Source organism: Anguilla rostrata, chromosome 12 (assembly GCF_018555375.3).
Source record: "Anguilla rostrata isolate EN2019 chromosome 12, ASM1855537v3, whole genome shotgun sequence".
Classification (NCBI taxonomy): domain Eukaryota; kingdom Metazoa; phylum Chordata; class Actinopteri; order Anguilliformes; family Anguillidae; genus Anguilla; species Anguilla rostrata.
Window position 1 is genome coordinate 2,032,015 of NC_057944.1, and position 18,755 is coordinate 2,050,769.

General features: G+C 39.5%; 1 protein-coding gene across 11 annotated transcripts in view; it reads right to left on the bottom strand.

Annotated features, from left to right (window-relative positions):
• LOC135235496 (NACHT, LRR and PYD domains-containing protein 3-like) overlaps positions 1-18,549 on the bottom strand; it is a 340,665-nt gene extending 322,116 nt beyond the window's left edge. For 2 of the 11 annotated variants that reach the window (XM_064301004.1, XM_064301013.1), the window contains exons 1-10: positions 18,350-18,531; positions 14,998-15,143; positions 13,696-13,806; positions 12,861-12,971; positions 12,423-12,533; positions 10,357-10,467; positions 10,082-10,151; positions 5,591-5,930; positions 3,066-4,857; positions 579-752 (exon numbers count right to left, since the gene is read on the bottom strand). In XM_064301004.1, coding sequence (XP_064157074.1) covers positions 579-752; positions 3,066-4,857; positions 5,591-5,930; positions 10,082-10,151; positions 10,357-10,467; positions 12,423-12,533; positions 12,861-12,971; positions 13,696-13,806; positions 14,998-15,056 — 2,879 coding nt within the window. In that variant the 5' untranslated portion in view covers positions 15,057-15,143; positions 18,350-18,531. Of the gene's footprint in view, positions 1-578; positions 753-3,065; positions 4,858-5,590; positions 5,931-10,081; positions 10,152-10,356; positions 10,468-12,422; positions 12,534-12,860; positions 12,972-13,695; positions 13,807-14,997; positions 15,144-18,349 lie in introns of all 11 variants that reach the window. The other 9 variants (XM_064301024.1, XM_064301028.1, XM_064301008.1 and 6 more) reach the window with 8 other exon arrangements.
• Between the last annotated feature and the right edge of the window lie 206 nt (positions 18,550-18,755).

The following is an 18,755-nucleotide window of genomic DNA, read 5'->3' on the forward strand; positions in this document are numbered from 1 at the left end:
CAAAACACCGCGAAGGTTACGTGCCAATTTACGTTTTATTACTATACATACTATTTTTATGATTGGATTAATTGGTCATTATATTTGATGCAACTTCAGCTGTGTATCCATTACTTTTCAAAAAATATTATTTTCCTTAACTTTTCCAGGGCCTGGAAATTGCATTTTAAATTTCAATGACTTTTCCAGGTTTTTCATGACCGTACGAACACTGTTGTTAATTTCACTAGCAGGATGTGCAGCTCCTCTGGGATAGCTGCTAGAGTCAGTGTCCAGATGTATAAAATAATACAGAGGTCATGACTTGCTCACTTGTACACTGACTGAGGTTTTAGTGTCAGAGAACACTATGGAAGTAGTAGAGTGTCTCTCTCTCCAGGGTGCAGTGTCTAGCAATAATTGCATATGAGCACACTCCAGTCAATATGCATGTATGCTAAATTGTATTCACACAAACATTCAGGTTACAGGTTTTGAAAATGAATGAAATCAGGAAATTTGTTTTCTTCCCTGTGACAAAATTCAAACCTTTACACAGCCACAACAGTTAAGGTCACACAGTACACAGCACTACTCACCCCAGTCTCTGTAGTTTAGAGTTTGGACTCATCAGTCCAGCACAGAGCAGCTTCACTCCTGAATCTCCCAGGTTATTGTAGCTGAGGTCCAGATCTCTCAGGGTTGAGTTTGATGACTGGAGAGCTGAGGCCACAATATCGCAGGACTTCTCTGTGAGGTAACAGCTGTTCAGTCTGCAGAGTTAATATAGTATATTATGAATATTGTTTCTTTTCTGTCAATTTTTGTTTAATACCACAATTAAAAATAAAGAAAACATTTCACCACTTCAACTAAGTTTCATTTATTTCAGACATGCACTTGATAAGATGAATGTATGCTCACGAGAGAAACGGCTCCACAGCCAACAAGTCCCTGCTCTCTCGTGCACTCTGTGTGCTGTAATCTCTTTCTCTCTCCCTATGAAAGTCCTGTAATGTCTACTCTGTGGGGTCTGTGTCACATCCAAGGTGTATGGCTATTTAGTGTATAACACAGCACACCACAAAGAATGCACTGACTTTGTATTGTAATGTACCAACCAACCCTTCCAAGCATCTAAAATACATTTTTAACATTCCAAACATTCGCTCAATCATTGACCAATAACACGCAAGTTGGTGGTGTGCTGGCTTAATGTATGGAGAAAGTAGTAAAGGATGAACACTTTTTTTTTTTTTTTCCCCACTGTTCCCAGGCTTTTCACTGAAGCCTCCCTGCTCTCATAGGAAGCGCAGTTGTTATAATTACAAATTTCACAAATAATTCATCTTCAGTTCACAGAATGCAATTCATTCAGGATTAGAAATAATCCACTTCACTGAGGCTACTGTGTCAGTTTAGTCACATGATCAGTTCTAAATGACGCTGTTAGCTCCAGACAGATGCACTGTAAAAATAGCTGCCATTGGACTGCGTAAAAGAGCACAGCTTGCATTTGAAACAGTCAAACTGAAATTAAATATTTCTCACATCTGTGTCATGCATTCACATGTGTGCTGCATTCATAACGCCACCACAATAGCAAAATGTGCTATGAGTTAAGACCTGGTCTGGATTGGTTTAAATGGAAACACATTATTCAACACCGAATTTGCTCATCTGGGCATACATAAAAACATTCTTTTACCGCTAAAAATTTGTATTCCGTCATTGCAACAAGATAAAGCCAACAATTGCCGAAGGTATGCCAGTACAGCTGTGAAAAATACTGCTCATTGAACTCTAAAATAAAGAAGAGAAATTTAAAAAAAATTATACCAGGTCATTCTACTGTTAATATCTGGGAATTAATATGGAATAAATATACAAACTTACCTTTGGTTTTACGGGTAGAGATGTCCCTTTCAAGACTGAGTGGTCATATATTGTCTTGGACAATTTGTTTGGGAAATATACACTTATTTGTGACGCCTGGGTACCTTCCAAAATAGCTGTGCTAATATTTTTGAATTTGAGTGTAATGTAACTGTAATGTAAGCGTTCATGGGCTGCTAAGTAGTCATTGTGTTTAATGCATCCAATGTGATCTGAACTGGAACATAGCAGTGGACAGATGAATGTGTTATAATGTCGTCCAATTCCCATACAATGAAACATTACATACCGTAAAGTACAGGAAAACATACAAGAATTAATGATTACACATTTAGATACTGTTCCATATTGTGTGATAATGTTTTTGAATTATTTGTAATTTAATATCAATGCTTCATCTTAAACCTTCAAAAGGGGCACGTTTATATGCTTTATAACAGAAAAAAAAAACATTTCATTAATTTTTGGAGAGATTTTGGATACGTTTCAGGACACCTAGATATTTTAGGCCTCTGTACCGATGGAAATCTTGTAATTCCCACTTGAAAATGATGCAACAGTGAGTTTCTTCAGACAAAACAGTTGATTTGTAGTGAAATACATGATTTACAGCAATGCATAATTTAGACATTTTGGATAGTTTTGGAGAAGCTGGGTACACTGCTTAGTTTTTGCTTCATACATCTATAGTAGTTCTACATATCCACCCTTAGATTTTATGAACTTGTGGTCAAGGAGTTTTTGATCCAGGACATGTATAGTGTAACCTGTTTTATATAGCTAATGGTTCTCTCAGTATTTCATTGCAAACTAACAAAGAGCAAATTCAATTTGGATTTTTTTGCCTATTTCTTCCTACATTATGAATATAAACAAATCTTAGTTAGTATTGTAAATGGTACAAATGTCTTTCTTCATTTAAGCCATTATTCAAGTCTCTGTGATGCTCACGTCTGGAGTTATAAAGCTTTAAACAAGGTACCCCGTAAATGGGCAACGATTGAGCAGATTTGGCATGCGCGCAAAGGGTTTAAATGAGGGCACTAACGGTGAAAATGATCCAGAAGTTATCATTTATACCATTATTATTTCACTTACCAGACAATTTTATTGTAATTTACTCTCACTAGAAATATTAAGTGTGAAAATATACTGTCAATCATCTACATTATTAATGACATAATACTCACATGGCCTTCCTGCAGTTCCTGACTACTGGTACCAGTCTGTGATGACCTGCTGCTGATGTGTTGTAGGTCTTCAAGTCAAACTCATCCAGGACCTCCTCTGACATCAGTAACACAAAAGCCAGAGCTGAACACTGGACTGGTTCCAGCTCGTTATCAGAAAGTTTTCCTGATTTCAGGGAATTCTGTATTTCCTCCACTAGAGAGTTGTCATTCAGTTCACTAAGACAGTGGAACAGATTGATGGTCCTCTCTGCTGAAGATTCCTTTCTGATCCTCTCCTTAATGTACTGGACTGTGTTCTCAATGCTCTGTGATCTGCTTCCTGTCTGTGTCAGTAGTCCTCTGAAGAGAATCTGACTGGAGTCCAGAGAGAGGCCAAGAAGGAATCGGAGGAAAAGGTCCAGGTGTCCATTCTGACTCTCTAAAGCCTGATCCACTGCAGTCCTGTGTAACTCAGACAGCTGCACTCTGTCACTGTGAGATTTTGATTCTTCTGCTCTGAGTACATTTCTGTTCCCATTTACACATGAATGAAACACAAACAAGGCAGCCAGATACTCCTGAATGCTCAGATGCACAAAGCAGTAGACCTTCTCCTGATACAACCCACACTCCTCTTTAAAGATCTCTGTGCACACCCCAGAGTACACTGAAGCTGCACTGATATCAATGCCACTCTCTCTCAGGTACTCTTCATAGAATATCAGATTGCCCTTTTCCAGCTGTAGAAAAGCCAGCCGCCCCAGTTTCAGGATGATTTCTGTATCTGATGCTGACATCATCTTTGAGTCTGTCTCATCAGTGCCATGATACTTCTGATTCTTCACATTAGTCTGAATGAGCAGGAAGTGTGTGTACATTTCAGTCAGAGTTTTGGGCAGATCTCCACTCTCTGTTTCACCCAACATTGTCTCCAGAACAGCAGCAGATATCCAGCAGAAGACTGGTATGTGACACATGATATAGAGGCTCCTGGATGACTTTATGTGTGTGATAATTCTGGTGGCCTGGTTCTGATCTCTGATTCTCTTCCTGAAGTACCCCTCCTTCTGTGGGTCATTGAACCCACGTACCTCTGTCACTCGGTGGACAAACTCAGGAGGGATCTGATTGGCTGCTGCTGGTCGGGAGGTGATCCAGAGGAGAGCAGAGGGAAGCAGATTCCCCTTAATGAGATTGGTCAGCAGCACATCCACTGATGATGATTCGGTTATATCACAGCAGATCTCATTACCTTGGAAATCTAGAGGAAGTCGACACTCATCCAGACCATCAAAGATAAACACCACTTTGACCTCATCACCTTCAACACTTTGGCTCTCTTTCAGTTGTGGAAAGTAGTGCTGCAGAAGTTGCATCAGACTGAATGCCCTTTCCTTCTTCAAATTCAGATCTCGGAAAGGAAGAGTGAAGATGAAATCAATGTCCTGATTGGCTTTTCCTTCTGCCCAGTCCAGAATGAACTTCTGCACAGAGACAGTTTTCCCAATGCCAGCGATGCCCTTTGTAAGCACAGTTCTGATGGGTTTCTTTTGTCCAGGTAAAGGCTTAAAAATGTCATTGCAGAGGATAGCAGTCTCCTGTGTGGTTTGTCTCTTGGATGCTGTCTCAATCTGTCTGACCTCGTGTTCATTATTGACCCCCCCACTTATCCCCTCTGTGATGTAGAGCTCTGTATAGATCTCATTGAGGAGGGTTGGGTTGCTCTGCTTTGCTAAACCTTCAAATATGCATTCAAACTTCCTCTTTAGATGAGCTTTAAGTGCCTTCTGGGCTATTTTTATGGATTCATCTGAAGAGAGGAAATATGAGAAACAATTATGTTTAAAATGTGATAAACATTTCAGATTTTTTTTTTAAACTGCCAATAAAAATATTAAAACTCATTCTTAACAGCATTTTATGCACATCACAGTGTTACATAAGTCTAACAGTATGTTATGCCTCTCACACAGTGTTGTACATACCTCAAACAGTATGTTACACACCTCTCTCACAGTGTGTTACACACTTCTCACACAGTATTACATAACTCTGAAATACAATCTATCATAAATACATAATATCAGCAAGGAAGCACACACTGTTGCATTTGTACACTACAGATGAAGGGAAAAAATATAAAAACACTGAAAATGGGTTCAAATGTGCTTCTACACTTCATGTCTCAGGTTTTGTTACATGGTAATTTAAAAATATAATATTGTTATCCTGAGTGCTCTTTAGCCCTGGATACAACCTTGGGGCAGTCTGTCTAATGGGACAGTGGTTTAGTCACTGGCTTTTGAGCACAAGATTCCTGCTTTGAATCCTCCTCAGGGACATTTAATCTCATGTACATTTGCTTACCCCCATAATCACTGCTTCATGCTATAGCTTAATTTAAATGCCTTTGTGTGCGTATTGGTTGGGACACGTTCTATATGAAATGTTGTCAATGTAAAACACTATTATGGAAGTGGGGATGCTATAGCTAATTCCAGCATTTGAATGGACACACATTCGCAATGAGAGAAAACTCTTACTGCGCTCCTCATCTCTCTCCAGTGAGTCAGCGAGATCCTTCTGCTTCATGTTCCTCAGGATGTGGAGTGTGATCTTCAGAGACCTCTCACTGCCACAGGTCTCCAGCAACTTCTCAACTATGTACAGGGTCTCAGGATCCTTCTGCTCTCTCGCAATGCATTCTGGGTAATCTTCAATTTGATGACTTTTGAATAATTCCTTCATCTTCATTAACTTAACCAGTACAGAAGGATCTTCAGACAGAATCTCAAAGCATTCTGGGCAATCGTGACTCAGATGGCTCTGAAACTGTTGCAACTTCTCATCCTTCTTCAGCTTCATCAAAGTGCACAGGAGAGACTGAAATAAACACATGAAGAGGAGTACTGTATCAGTGTGAAATAAACACATGAATATGTGTGCTGTATCAGTGTGAAATAAACACATGAAGAGGAGTACTGTATCAGTGTGAAATAAACACATGAAGAGATGGGTTGGTGAGTATGTCATTTCATCATAATTGACCATTAATCATATTATTATCAAATAATATTTAAACAAATGTTACAAAAAATGTTACCAGATGGATGGATAGAATTTTGTCTTGTTTGTATTTTCCCTACAAACACCTTTATTATTTAGGTTGGCCCAGTGTAAAATATTTGGTTAAATGAAGTTGGTAATTTTGTTCTTATATTTGAATATAAAATATAGTAACATTATTTTATTAATTTTTATTATTATATTTAGAGATTTAGAGAACAAATAGTGAAAATATTGTGTTGGCTGAATACCTCAATATTAATGTAAGTCAATATTGTCAAATCAAATGTGTGAGAAGACTCATGTTTCTACTTTCTATATATATATAAACCACTATGTTTTCAGTATGATCCATCACTTCGTGAATAACCTCACTTTGTCCACAGCATCACCGGCCATATGCTAACCCACTAATATCAGTGCATACAAGCTGAGGTGCGGTGTCCCAGGGCACTGTGGTAAGTGTTCTTGAGCCTCGGAACTGATTACCTGAGTACAAGTCTAGTAACAAGTTTAAAGGCTTTAGACCTTAATATAAAAACCTCTGAGTACAAGTCTAAACAGTAAGCTTAAGTTTTTAGGCAATATAAACACCTCTGAGTGCAGTAACAAGGTTAAAGGATTAGGTTTCTAGCATATGAGGAACAAATGAATGACCAGTGCTAAGCCGGGTGCATAGCCTAGGCTCCTAAGTTCCAGCCTGAAAGCAGAGTCTGATAAGTGCTGATACTAAACCCGGGTGCCTGGGTCCCACGGCGGTACACGTCTCCACCCCTCTGAGAGTGCAGTTGAGACTGTCCGGTATCTGTCCGGAGGGAACCACACCTTTAAATCTCAGAGATGGAGGCCGGTACTAGTGGTCACTGGACCTCTGAGTACCGAGCCCGATGTAACGTCGCAACCTCTGGGTGCCACGGCAGATACAAGTCTCCACCCCTCTGGACCCCAGGCCCCAGGCTACAACAAGAATCTGGAATCTGCCACACGTGGAACCCATGTTAAAACCTCTAAGACTGGTGCAAAGTGTCATAGCACACAACTTCTGAATTTCTGAGGTGCTGGAACTGAGTCCTCGGGCCTAAACCACCTGTCCCAGTAACTCGGGTTAGAATACAGTATAATTACAATCCTTTAGCATTAGAGTCTGAAAGAAAGTAACTGAATGAGTTCAAGTTCCCAGGCACAAGGATACTGCCGAGCACTGAGGTGTATGTACTGTGTAACTCTAACAACCATAACAAAGTGTCCTCTCATAACCCTGCCTCACCAGTAGGTATAAAACTTATAGGTACCTTGCTAACGACTCATTGGATGCACACGCAAAATGACATGTATAGAAGTGCACTTGTTTAAAACCACAAAATTCTGCTTATATACCTCCTTCGCTAGTAACTCACTGGGTAGCGTGGCTGCCTGCAGCACTTTTGGAAGTGTGCAGGCAGCTTCGAGCCCCCCTCTGAGTCATGAAAACCTCTCGGTCATTACACTGCCTTGCTGGATAACCAAAAATAAAACATTAAACTATTGTTTTTGCACCAGCATAATCTTTCTGGGAAAGTCATTCATATTTCTGTATTTATACAACTACAAATAAAATATACCCACACTTTACACAGTTCCGCGTCTGGCATTTTTGGCATCACAAGGAGGAAAATGACAAAACTATAAAATCGAATCATTAACTATTTATAATAATATAGTGCCCTTTATAATACTTTAGTGTCTTTTATGCAAAGCATTTGCCAATAGTCAAAGCTCTACTAAAGTGTGCGCTAAGCTTCCACTCATGCGCTACGTGAAAATGCAAAGTGAAAGTAAAGCCGCGTTTCCACCAAAATTACCCATTAACTTTTAGTCCCAGGAACTACTTTACCAGGAACTAAAAGGTTCCTTCAGCCCATGGTTGTCTGCGTTTCCACCGCGGTCTAAAGTCCTGCGAAGATTAGGCAAATTAGCCCATTGACGTATGAAAAAACAACGTTGTCGTCGGTCCATCTGTCCTATGATTTCTTCTGTAACCCCATACTACCACCGAAGTAGCCTACATTATTTTCTAATAACCGGGACAGCCCAGAGGGGTTTATTCCACTTATATACAAAGGGGTTACCAACAATGATTATATACGGTTACTTTTGTATTTTATTATTTTTTTTATCGATTTAATTTTACCGTTGTCAAGCAAAACTGTCGTGGGTAGTTGAACTTGGACCGTTGTTATGCAACAAATGATATAACAGGCCAATAATCAGATTGTAACTGTTTTATATATCCTCTCAAACACATTCATTAGGTTTTTATGCAAACATTCACTTTCATGTCTTGACATCCGAAGCGACCGAATGCATTCACATTTATATGTATAACTGGCAACAACAGCAGAAAACATGCACACGTTGTAAACAATTTGCTGTTTGATTAATTTCTCATCGTCAATTCCATATCGCAAATCGCAAAATGACAAGAATAGAACGAAAACTCGGACTTCAGTGAAAATTCAAATTAGTAGTGGTACAGCCACCGTTTGCTTTCCTTCAAATTTACTGCTAGCCGGGCAGCGAAGTGTGCCCTCCAGATGCGAACCATGCATCATAAATTAGTCCATAGTCTTCCTGGTCTTTTTGAGGAACTGAAGAATGGCAGAGTAAAATTACAGCAGTCTGAAAAAGCTAATGGGACGATTACTAGAATTAACCTGTTATTTTACCCTGACAAAAAGTGCGGAAGGTGATTTCCAGTTTGCTTTTACTGTATCACCAATGTAAATTACGCAGAACTACCGCATGCCTCACATAACTGTATCAAACGTTTCAAGTCTATTACAACGGGCTAACAAAGAAAATCCGGAAGAAAATATTCAGCAACCGAATTAATCAGTTTGAATGTTTTGGTACGTAATATGCTGTCCCAGCACGAATGCTTTTTATTTAAAAAATGTATAAAACAATTACTAAAGCAAGAAAAGAACAGAAGAGCACACGTTATAATTCCAAGACGTTGGCAGGCTATAACCAAAACTAGGCTACTGCGCCGCATAACATACAAGTTTGATTTGAAGTTATTATGAAAATAAATTGGTTTGCGGCTGAATATTTTTAAACATGGCGGATGAAAACAAACACAAAAAAAATGCTGCGAGTACTCGAACAATCAGAAATGTTTAGCGCTGCAAGCTCCACCCAAAAGGTTCCTGTACTTTCGGAAAGTACTACCCCCCGAGCAGGAACTTTTTAGGGGGTAAAATAAAGCCCCCAGAACTAAATTTAGACCCTAGTTCCTGCGGTGGAAATGCACTGAGTTCCTCAAAAGGTTCCTAGTTCCGGGGTAAAGTTCCTGCGGTGGAAACGCGGCTTAAGTCAGTACGCAGTAGAATAGCTAAGCTGTAGTTTCAGCTAGAAGGACGGTGTAAGCTACGTTCAAAAGCTACAGTATGTAAATGAGCGTGAAGAACTCAACACTGTATGATTACTGTAACGTATATGAGGCTTCCAAACAGGGGCAAAAATCACGATGGGTAGATCTCAGAGAGGGTAGCAGTAGTTTGCTTTTAGGTCATTTACTTGGCACTGGAATGTCTAATTGCAATTTTTTTTTTTTTGTTCATAATGTAAAAAGTAGTTTCTTCTTTTTTTAGAAAAACCACACTTTTTGCTTTTGACAATCTATTTAAGTGCATAGCTGAAAATCTGATATAGTACATAGAAGCTGACATAAATCTGTCTCTTAGCGATTTTTTTAAAAAGACCTCTTACGGAAATTAAGTAGATACCCTAATTGACTTAACACAGGGAATGTATGGTAACAAAATGTGTGGTGTAGTAAATAATCGAGTTTGAATGTCCTTAGCTTAGGTGTAAATAAACGTTTGGCCTCAACTATGTATTCTATATATGGTACATGATACATGCATTATATATTCACATAAAACACAAATAAATTAAAAACAATTGGAAAAAAAAACAGAACTCACCTGTCTTGAGAAAGATAATCTCTCTGAACTCATCTCTTCTAAAGAGCAGGGCTGGAGAGACTGTAGTATCCTGCGAACAAAACAGCATCCAGTTAAATTCATCCTCTAACTGCAGCTCTAAATCACAGCAATAATAATAATATTTATAATAAATATAACCTAGATCTAACCCTACCTAGATCTGAAAGTCTTAATACACCCACTGACAACAAAAAGGTGCCAGTAACATTGAAGTATAATTAAACAGTACTGTCAATTTGAACCTCTTTAATTACCTTTGATCACCAGTGACCTTTCCTGTGAATGTGAATGGAAGATCAATTGAACGATCACTCTTCATAGACAGACAGCTGGGTACAGGTGACCCTGCTCTTTCTACCTGGACCCTGTAAACAAAACATGGAGACACAACATCCAGTTAAACTCATCCTCGTACTGCAGCTCAAACTCAAGGCACAAGACAGAGCTTCCAGTTAAACTCCGCTTACTGCAGCTCTAACTCACAGCACATGAAGACAGAACTTCCAGTGAAACTCAACCTCTAAGTGCAGAATAAAATTGAGCCCTTGCTCCCAAACACACCAGAAATAAAATCTGAAAGCATTTTTAAAACATTTAAATGAAAGCTGGTTTATTGTGTTTGTGTCATATTCCACTGTGGACGGTCAAGAGTAATATTTGCATACGTGCAATAAGTTATAAATGTAAAAGACAAGCCTCTTACTGCAGCTCTAACTCTCAGCACATTGGGGCAGAGCTTCCAGTTAAACTCATCCTCTTAATGCAGCTCTAACTCACAGCACATTGGGACAGAGCTTCCAGTTAAACTCATCCTCTTACTGCAGCTCTAACTCACAGCACATGGAGACAGAGCTTCCAGTTAAACTCATCCTCTTACTGCAGCTCTAACTCACAGCACATGGAGACAGAGCTTCCAGTTAAACTCATCCTCTTACTGCAGCTCTAACTCACAGCACATGGAGACAGAGCTTCCAGTTAAACTCATCCTCTTACTGCAGCTCCAACTCACAGCACATAGAGACAGAGCTTCCAGTTAAACTCATCCTCTTGCTGCAGCTCTAACTCACAGCACAAATGAATATGACAATATACACCTCACCTACACCTGAATGTGATATAAATCACAAACCTACAGCTATATGTGCAATAATAACCCCCACCTAGATCTGAAAGTCTTAATACACCCACTGACAACAGAAAGGTGCCAGTAACATTGAAGTATAATTAAACTGTACTGTCAATATGAACCTCAATAGTTACCTTTGATCACCTGTGACCTCTCCTGTGAATGTGAATGGAAGATCAATTGAACGATCACTCTTCATAGACAGACAGCTGGGTACAGGTGACCCTGCTCTTCTACCTGGACCCTGTAAACAAAACATGGAGACACAACATCCAGTTAAACTCATCCTCTTACTGCAGCTCAAACTCAAGGCACAAGACAGAGCTTCCAGTTAAACTCCGCTTACTGCAGCTCTAACTCACAGCACATGGAGACAGAACTTCCAGTGAAACTCAACCTCTAAGTGCAGAATAAAATTGAGCCCTTGCTCCCAACACACAGAAATAAAATCTGAAAGCATTTTAAAACATTTAAATGAAAGCTGGTTTATTGTGTTTGTGTCATATTCCACTGTGGACGGTCAAGAGTAATATTTGCATACGTGCAATAAGTTATAAATGTAAAAGACAAGCCTCTTACTGCAGCTCTAACTCTCAGCACATTGGGAAAGAGCTTCCAGTTAAACTCATCCTCTTACTGCAGCTCTAACTCACAGCACATTGGGACAGAGCTTCCAGTTAAACTCATCCTCTTACTGCAGCTCTAACTCACAGCACATGGAGACAGAGCTTCCAGTTAAACTCATCCTCTTACTGCAGCTCTAACTCACAGCACATGGAGACAGAGCTTCCAGTTAAACTCATCCTCTTACTGCAGCTCTAACTCACAGCACATGGAGACAGAGCTTCCAGTTAAACTCATCCTCTTACTGCAGCTCCAACTCACAGCACATAGAGACAGAGCTTCCAGTTAAACTCATCCTCTTACTGCAGCTCTAACTCACAGCACATGGAGACAGAGCTTCCAGTTAAACTCATCCTCTTGCTGCAGCTCTAACTCACAGCACAAATGAATATGACAATATACACCTCACCTACACCTGAATGTGATATAAATCACAAACCTACAGCTATATGTGCAATAATAACCCCCACCTAGATCTGAAAGTCTTAATACACCCACTGACAACAGAAAGGTGCCAGTAACATTGAAGTATAATTAAACTGTACTGTCAATATGAACCTCAATAGTTACCTTTGATCACCTGTGACCTCTCCTGTGAATGTGAATGGAAGATCGATTGAACGATCACTCTTCATAGACAGACAGCTGGGTACAGGTGACCCTGCTCTTTCTACCTGGACCCTGTAAACAAAACATGGAGACACAACATCCAGTTAAACTCATCCTCTTACTGCAGCTCAAACTCACAGCACAAGAAGACAGAGCTTCCAGTTAAACTCATCCTCTTACTGAATCTCTAACTCACAGCACATGGAGACAGAGCTTCCAGTTAAACTCATCTTCTAATTGCAGCTCTAAATCACAGCAATAATAATAATATTTATAATAATAAAAATACAATAACCCCCACCTAGATCTGAGTCTTAATACACCCACTGACAACAGAAAGGTGCCAGTAACATTGAAGTATAATTAAACTGTACTGTCAATTTGAACCTCAATAGTTACCTTTGATCACCTGTGACCTCTCCTGTGAATGTGAATGGAAGATCCATTGAACGATCACTCTTCATAGACAGACAGCTGGGTACAGGTGACCCTGCTCTTTCTACCTGGACCCTGTGAGCAAAACATGGAGACAGAACATCCAGTTAAACTCTTTTTACTGCAGCTCAAATTTACAGCACAAGAAGACAGAGCTTCCAGTTAAACTCATCCTCATCCTGCAGCTCTAACTCACAGCACATGGAGACAGAACTTCCAGTGAAACTCATCCTCTAAGTGCAGAATAAAATTGAGCCCTTGCTCCCAAACAAACCAGAAATAAAATCTGAAAGCATTTTTGAAACATTTAAATAAAAGCTGTTTTACTGTGTTTGTGTCATATTCCACTGTGGATTGTCAAGAGTAATATTTGCATACGTGCAATAAATTATAAATGTAAAAGACAAGCCTCTTACTGCAGCTCTCACTCTCAGCACATTGGGACAGAGCTTCCAGTTAAACTCATCCTCTTACTGCAGCTCTAACTCACAGCACATGGAGACAGAGCTTCCAGTTAAACTCATCCTCTTACTGCAGCTATAACTCACAGCACATGGAGATAGAGCTTCCAGTTAAACTCATCCTCTTGCTGCAGCTCTAACTCACAGCACAAATGAATATGACAAAATACACCTCACCTACACCTGAATGTGATATAAATCACAAACCTACAGCTATATGTGTAATAATAACCCCCACCTAGATCTGAAAGTCTTAATACACCCACTGACAACAGAAAGGTGCCAGTAACATTGAAGTATAATTAAACAGTACTGTCAATTTGAAACTCTTTAATTACCTTTGATCACCTGTGACCTCTCCTGTGAATGTGAATGGAAGATCGATTGAACGATCACTCTTCATAGACAGACAGCTGGGTACAGGTGACCCTGCTCTTTCTACCTGGACCCTGTAAACAAAACATGGAGACACAACATCCAGTTAAACTCTTTTTACTGCAGCTCAAACTCACAGCACATGGAGAGAAAGCTTCCAGTTAAACTCATCCTCTTACTGCAGCTCTATTCAAATATTCAAATAAGCTTTATTGGCATGACGTACATACATATACATATTGCTAAAGCGTAGCTACAACAAACAATAAACATATGAAGAGAGTACAAATATGTGTGTGTGTGCTATTTGTGTATGTTAGTAGGTGTAATGTTGGTGAAACAGTGAATATAAAATTTAACAATAATGAAGAAAACTATCTAAAAACGTATTAAAAAATAAAAAAAATGATTTTGTAATTGCTGATGTGTTATAATTACTTACTGTCTCTCAGTTTGTGGCAAGTGGCAGTGTATTGCCCAGCCAAAGCCACACATTCTCTCCTCTCTCCCAAGAGGAATGGCAGCTTCTCTACCTCTGATACTGCCTCGAATTGAGGGGAGATTTCTTTTATTTTGAAGAAGTATTGTCTTCTTGCCTCACTGTATTTTTTACATCGTGTCAGAAAATGCAGCTCTGTCTCCACTGCCCCCTGATCGCAGTGGGAGCACAGCCTGTCCTCTCTGGGCAGCCAGGTCTGCCGGTGTCTACCGGTCTCAATGGCCAGGTTGTTGAGTCTATATTTTGTCAATGTTCTCCTTGTTTTTGTTTCTTTCACTGTGGTCAGGTAATCTGCCACAGTGCACTCTCTTTTTAGGGCCCGATAGCATTCTAATTTGCTTTGTGTTTTTGTTTGTGTGTCCCAATAGGTGATGTAATTTTCTTTATGTTTTGCTATAATTTGGTTGACTAATTGTATAGAGCTGTCTTGAGGCTGCTTTGCGTTAGGGGTGGTTAGTGAACTAAGCCTCAAGACTAGCTGGCTGAGGTGGCTCTTCTCTGGGCTCATCTCTTGGTATTTCAGGGCCTTGTAATGATACGACTGGGGGTCGCTGTTTTTGAGGTGATTCCAAAAGTTAACTGCCCTTTTTGGATGTTAATCAATAGTGGATATTGCCCTAATTCAGCCCTGCATGCATTGTTTAGTACTTTTCTCTGGACATGGAGGATGTTTTTACAAAGTTCTGCATGCAGGGTTTCTATCAGGTGTTTGTTCACTGTAGCGCTAACTCTCAGCACATTAAATATCTGGTTCATGTACTTGTACCTCTTTCTGTCAGTGCTGAGGGTTCCTCCTTTGGTGTCTGGCTCCTCTGAGAGACTCATTTTATAAACAGCGCCCCCTATCTCAGGAGACTGGAACACATCTGACCAGTTTAGACCACACGTGGGTTCTATCCCAAACCAGCCAAGCTGCAAACACACAAAATGAGAACACACTGAACACACAGAGACACGCATATACAACACGCCGCGGTGTTGACAGTAAGCAATCCAGAACTGAAATAGGCCCTAAACATGTTCTAAACAGCCACCTCAAATGTTTTTGCACCATTGATAATGATGAACAATTGTACTAAATGAATGTCAGTGGTAAACTATATATTGATTGTCCAACTTCCTAAATATTTTTTATTAACGATTCAATGGAATCAACCAAAACTTTTCAGATCATACAGTTATTTCCAGAAACTGTATCACAATTATTAACACACCTGGGTTCACTGAAATGGTTATTTTTATTTATTTATTTATTATTACGTTTCACTTGTTTTATTATTACTACTATATTATGTATATCCTATGTATACTACAGTATGTATACTTGGCTTTCTGCTTCTTTTGTACTCACTCTCTGCTGCTGTTACACCTGAATCCCCCCCCCCCCCCCCCCCCCAGGGATTAATAAAGTGTCATCTTATCTTTTCTTATCTTATCAGTAGTTTGTTCACACTCCCCTTACAAGGATAATGACACTGAGTCTTTTTATATAATGTCTAATAAGTACTGGAGATCACACTGGGAGAGATCTTAGACCCTTCCTCCATCCACTTCTTCAATACCTCCGGGTCTCTGCTTCAGACCTGTCCTGTTCAATTAAAACTGCAGATTTCCAATATAGTTCAAGTCTGGAGACTGTAGCCATTGCAAAGTGTGGCTTAAGTGGTTAATTAATTATTTATTTGTGAATAGTAATGTGTGATTGAGGTTACTGTTTTTCTGGAAGATCCACTAGCGACTTTCAGTCTGCTGGCAGAGGCAACCAGTTTTTTTGGCTAAAATGTCCTGGTACCTGGGTAGAGTTCATGATGCTATTGTCCTTAACAAGGGCCCCAGGACCAGTGGGAGCTGAACAGCCCCATAACATTAAAGATCCCCCACCATATTTAACAGTAGGTATGTGGCTTGTTTCTGTACACACCTCCCTAAATCAACACCAAACCCATATCCTGTGTATAATATACCGGCCACTTTATTAAGTATACCTGCTTGTTAATGCAGATACCCTACTCCACCAAACAGCAAATCATGTGACTGCAACTCAATATATAAAGTATGCACACAGTGAAGATGTTCAGTTTTTTGTTTGAGCAAATATTCTAATGGACAAGATCTAAGCGACTTTGACTGTGGCATGACTGTCTGTGCCAGATGGATGGTGCCAGACGTAGTGGTTTCAGCATCACAGAAACAGCTGCCCTCCTGGGATTTTCATGCAGCACAGTCTCTAGAGTTTACAGAGAATGGTGTGATAAACAAAAAAACACCTTGTTAATGAGAGATCAAAAGACAATGGGCAGACTAGTTCAAGCAAACAGAAAGGCCACAAAAGGAGTAACAGCTATGCTTGGCCAAAGAGCTCTAATGTCATCACTCCAGAGAACAGTAGACGAGACTATTTAGATTCTTGAAACTGTTGATTACTCCCAGTAAAACCATTTTTCCTGAAACCATTCCAAATAGCCTTTTGGCATGGAGGTAGCATCTAATTTTGGAGCATCTAAATGTAGCAATTAATAGAAACTTGGTGACCCCCAATGCAGCCAAGTTCTGCAATTCTCCAACTGTGGCCACTGGATTATTCTTTGCTCCCTGAACCATCTACCTCACTGAGCATGGGGCTAAGACTAGCGCCCTCAACCGGACAGGTTTAACTCTACTCCAAACTCCAGTGGTTTTAAATTTATTAATATTTGGTCTCACAGTAGTAAGTCATATATTTCTTCGTTTAGTTTTTGATCCATTTCCTTATTTTTGAAGGTCAACAACCATTTTTTTCTTCATTTGTGAGTTTGTTGCTTTTGATGAAAAATGGATTTCATAAACAGGTTGCCTCAGTTTTAAACTCCAGTGAAGCAGCACGCAATGGAAGAGGTGCCGATAATTGTGACTCCTATAAAGTCAGTATCTGAGATGCATGTATTTTGCTTGTAGGCGTATACGATATGCTAGCAACAATTTATAGCCGACTGATTATCCCTGTTATTGCGTTTCATGTAAAAAAACATTTGACAACGTTAACTACCCGTGCTTCCAGTCAGTGTTTCGACCGCACATTTGGATAAACAACCCCCCTTACATACATTTAACAAACACTAACATGCTCGTGAGAAATCTTCTTGGAAAACATCCAAAAACGACCCAAATCAACAATAAATGAAAGTAAATCATTACTTATTCTTAAGTAAGCCCAATTTATCTCATAAAAGTCATTTTATCATGTAGGCATATTCTCCGTTTCTAAGTAGTTGTAATTCGAGTCGAAATCGCTGCAGTACAATTTATGTTGTATTTCAATTTCAACTTCAATCCAACTCAGGCAAAACGTAAATTCGGTCTGACGTGATGGTTTTAAAATCAAACGCTTTCGTCATTTTAAGTAGACCTACATGCACAGCTACATGCTGCAATCTTGTGGTTCACACAAGAAATTCTTAATGCAACTATAACCACAGTTTACTATTAAAGTAGTTGCTGAATTTATTATCATTGAAACTTGTACGGATTCAATAGGACAGAATTAATTGGTAAGGAAACTAGACAGAGTTGGATAGCAAATAAATATCCTTTAAGCATATTTTTAGCATGTTCTTGTATAGCCTACGGAAACTAATATCTCGTTTCAAATAATAGAAGACCAACTATGAAAGCTCCATACGTGAATTAACTACCGACCACCGACTTTAACATGGCAGACATCAAGTTAATTTGTCTTAATTCAAACTGTGTGAATACAGAGCAAAAATAACGTTTTGATTTCTCAATCCGCACACAATGTTCGGTCTGTTTTTGTTACAGTAGGCCTAGCAGGTCTCATAATGTAGCCGACGACAGGCCTATGACATCCGTCATATCCAAATAGGTAAAATGATCATAAAATACCAATACATGCTAAAATAAACGTTGAACTTTTAAAAATGCATTTGAAAAGGTTTTTTTTTTTTTGGTCCCAAATGAGAAATTTGAAAAAGCATAGCCTACTCCTCGGGCGTCATTTTATTGCATGTTTTATTTCACTAAATTAAGCGTTACTGAGATCATAGCTACATATCCCTATTCCTCCAAACACCCCTCATCTAGCTTCTATTCCCAATCCCAATCCACAACAGACTACTTACTCAGTTATTTAATTCAATTTAATTCCGTTTTACTGCATCCTCTTTGTCCTCTGTCTTTTATATGACGTTTGAGTTTGAAACAGTTTCACTTTCGACTTCTTTTTTTTTTACTTCCTTACTAGTCTGACTCACAGGACCCCGACTGTGGGTATAAGCCTGCCATTGGCCAAATATTTCAGTCGGAATTCTCCTCCCCTTCCGCTATCTGCGTGTTACCGTTTTCACGGGCTCCGTCGATGCATTCTGGGCTTAGCGCCGCCCAAGACGATTGTGATTGGTTTAAAGAAATACAAACAACCCATAGCTTTTTTTTGTCTATACCGGAATGATAATGGCTTGAGCCCTGAGAAAAGACCTTTCTTCCGCGCTGAAGCGAAGTGTGGAGATAGGTCTGGCTATGCGAGAC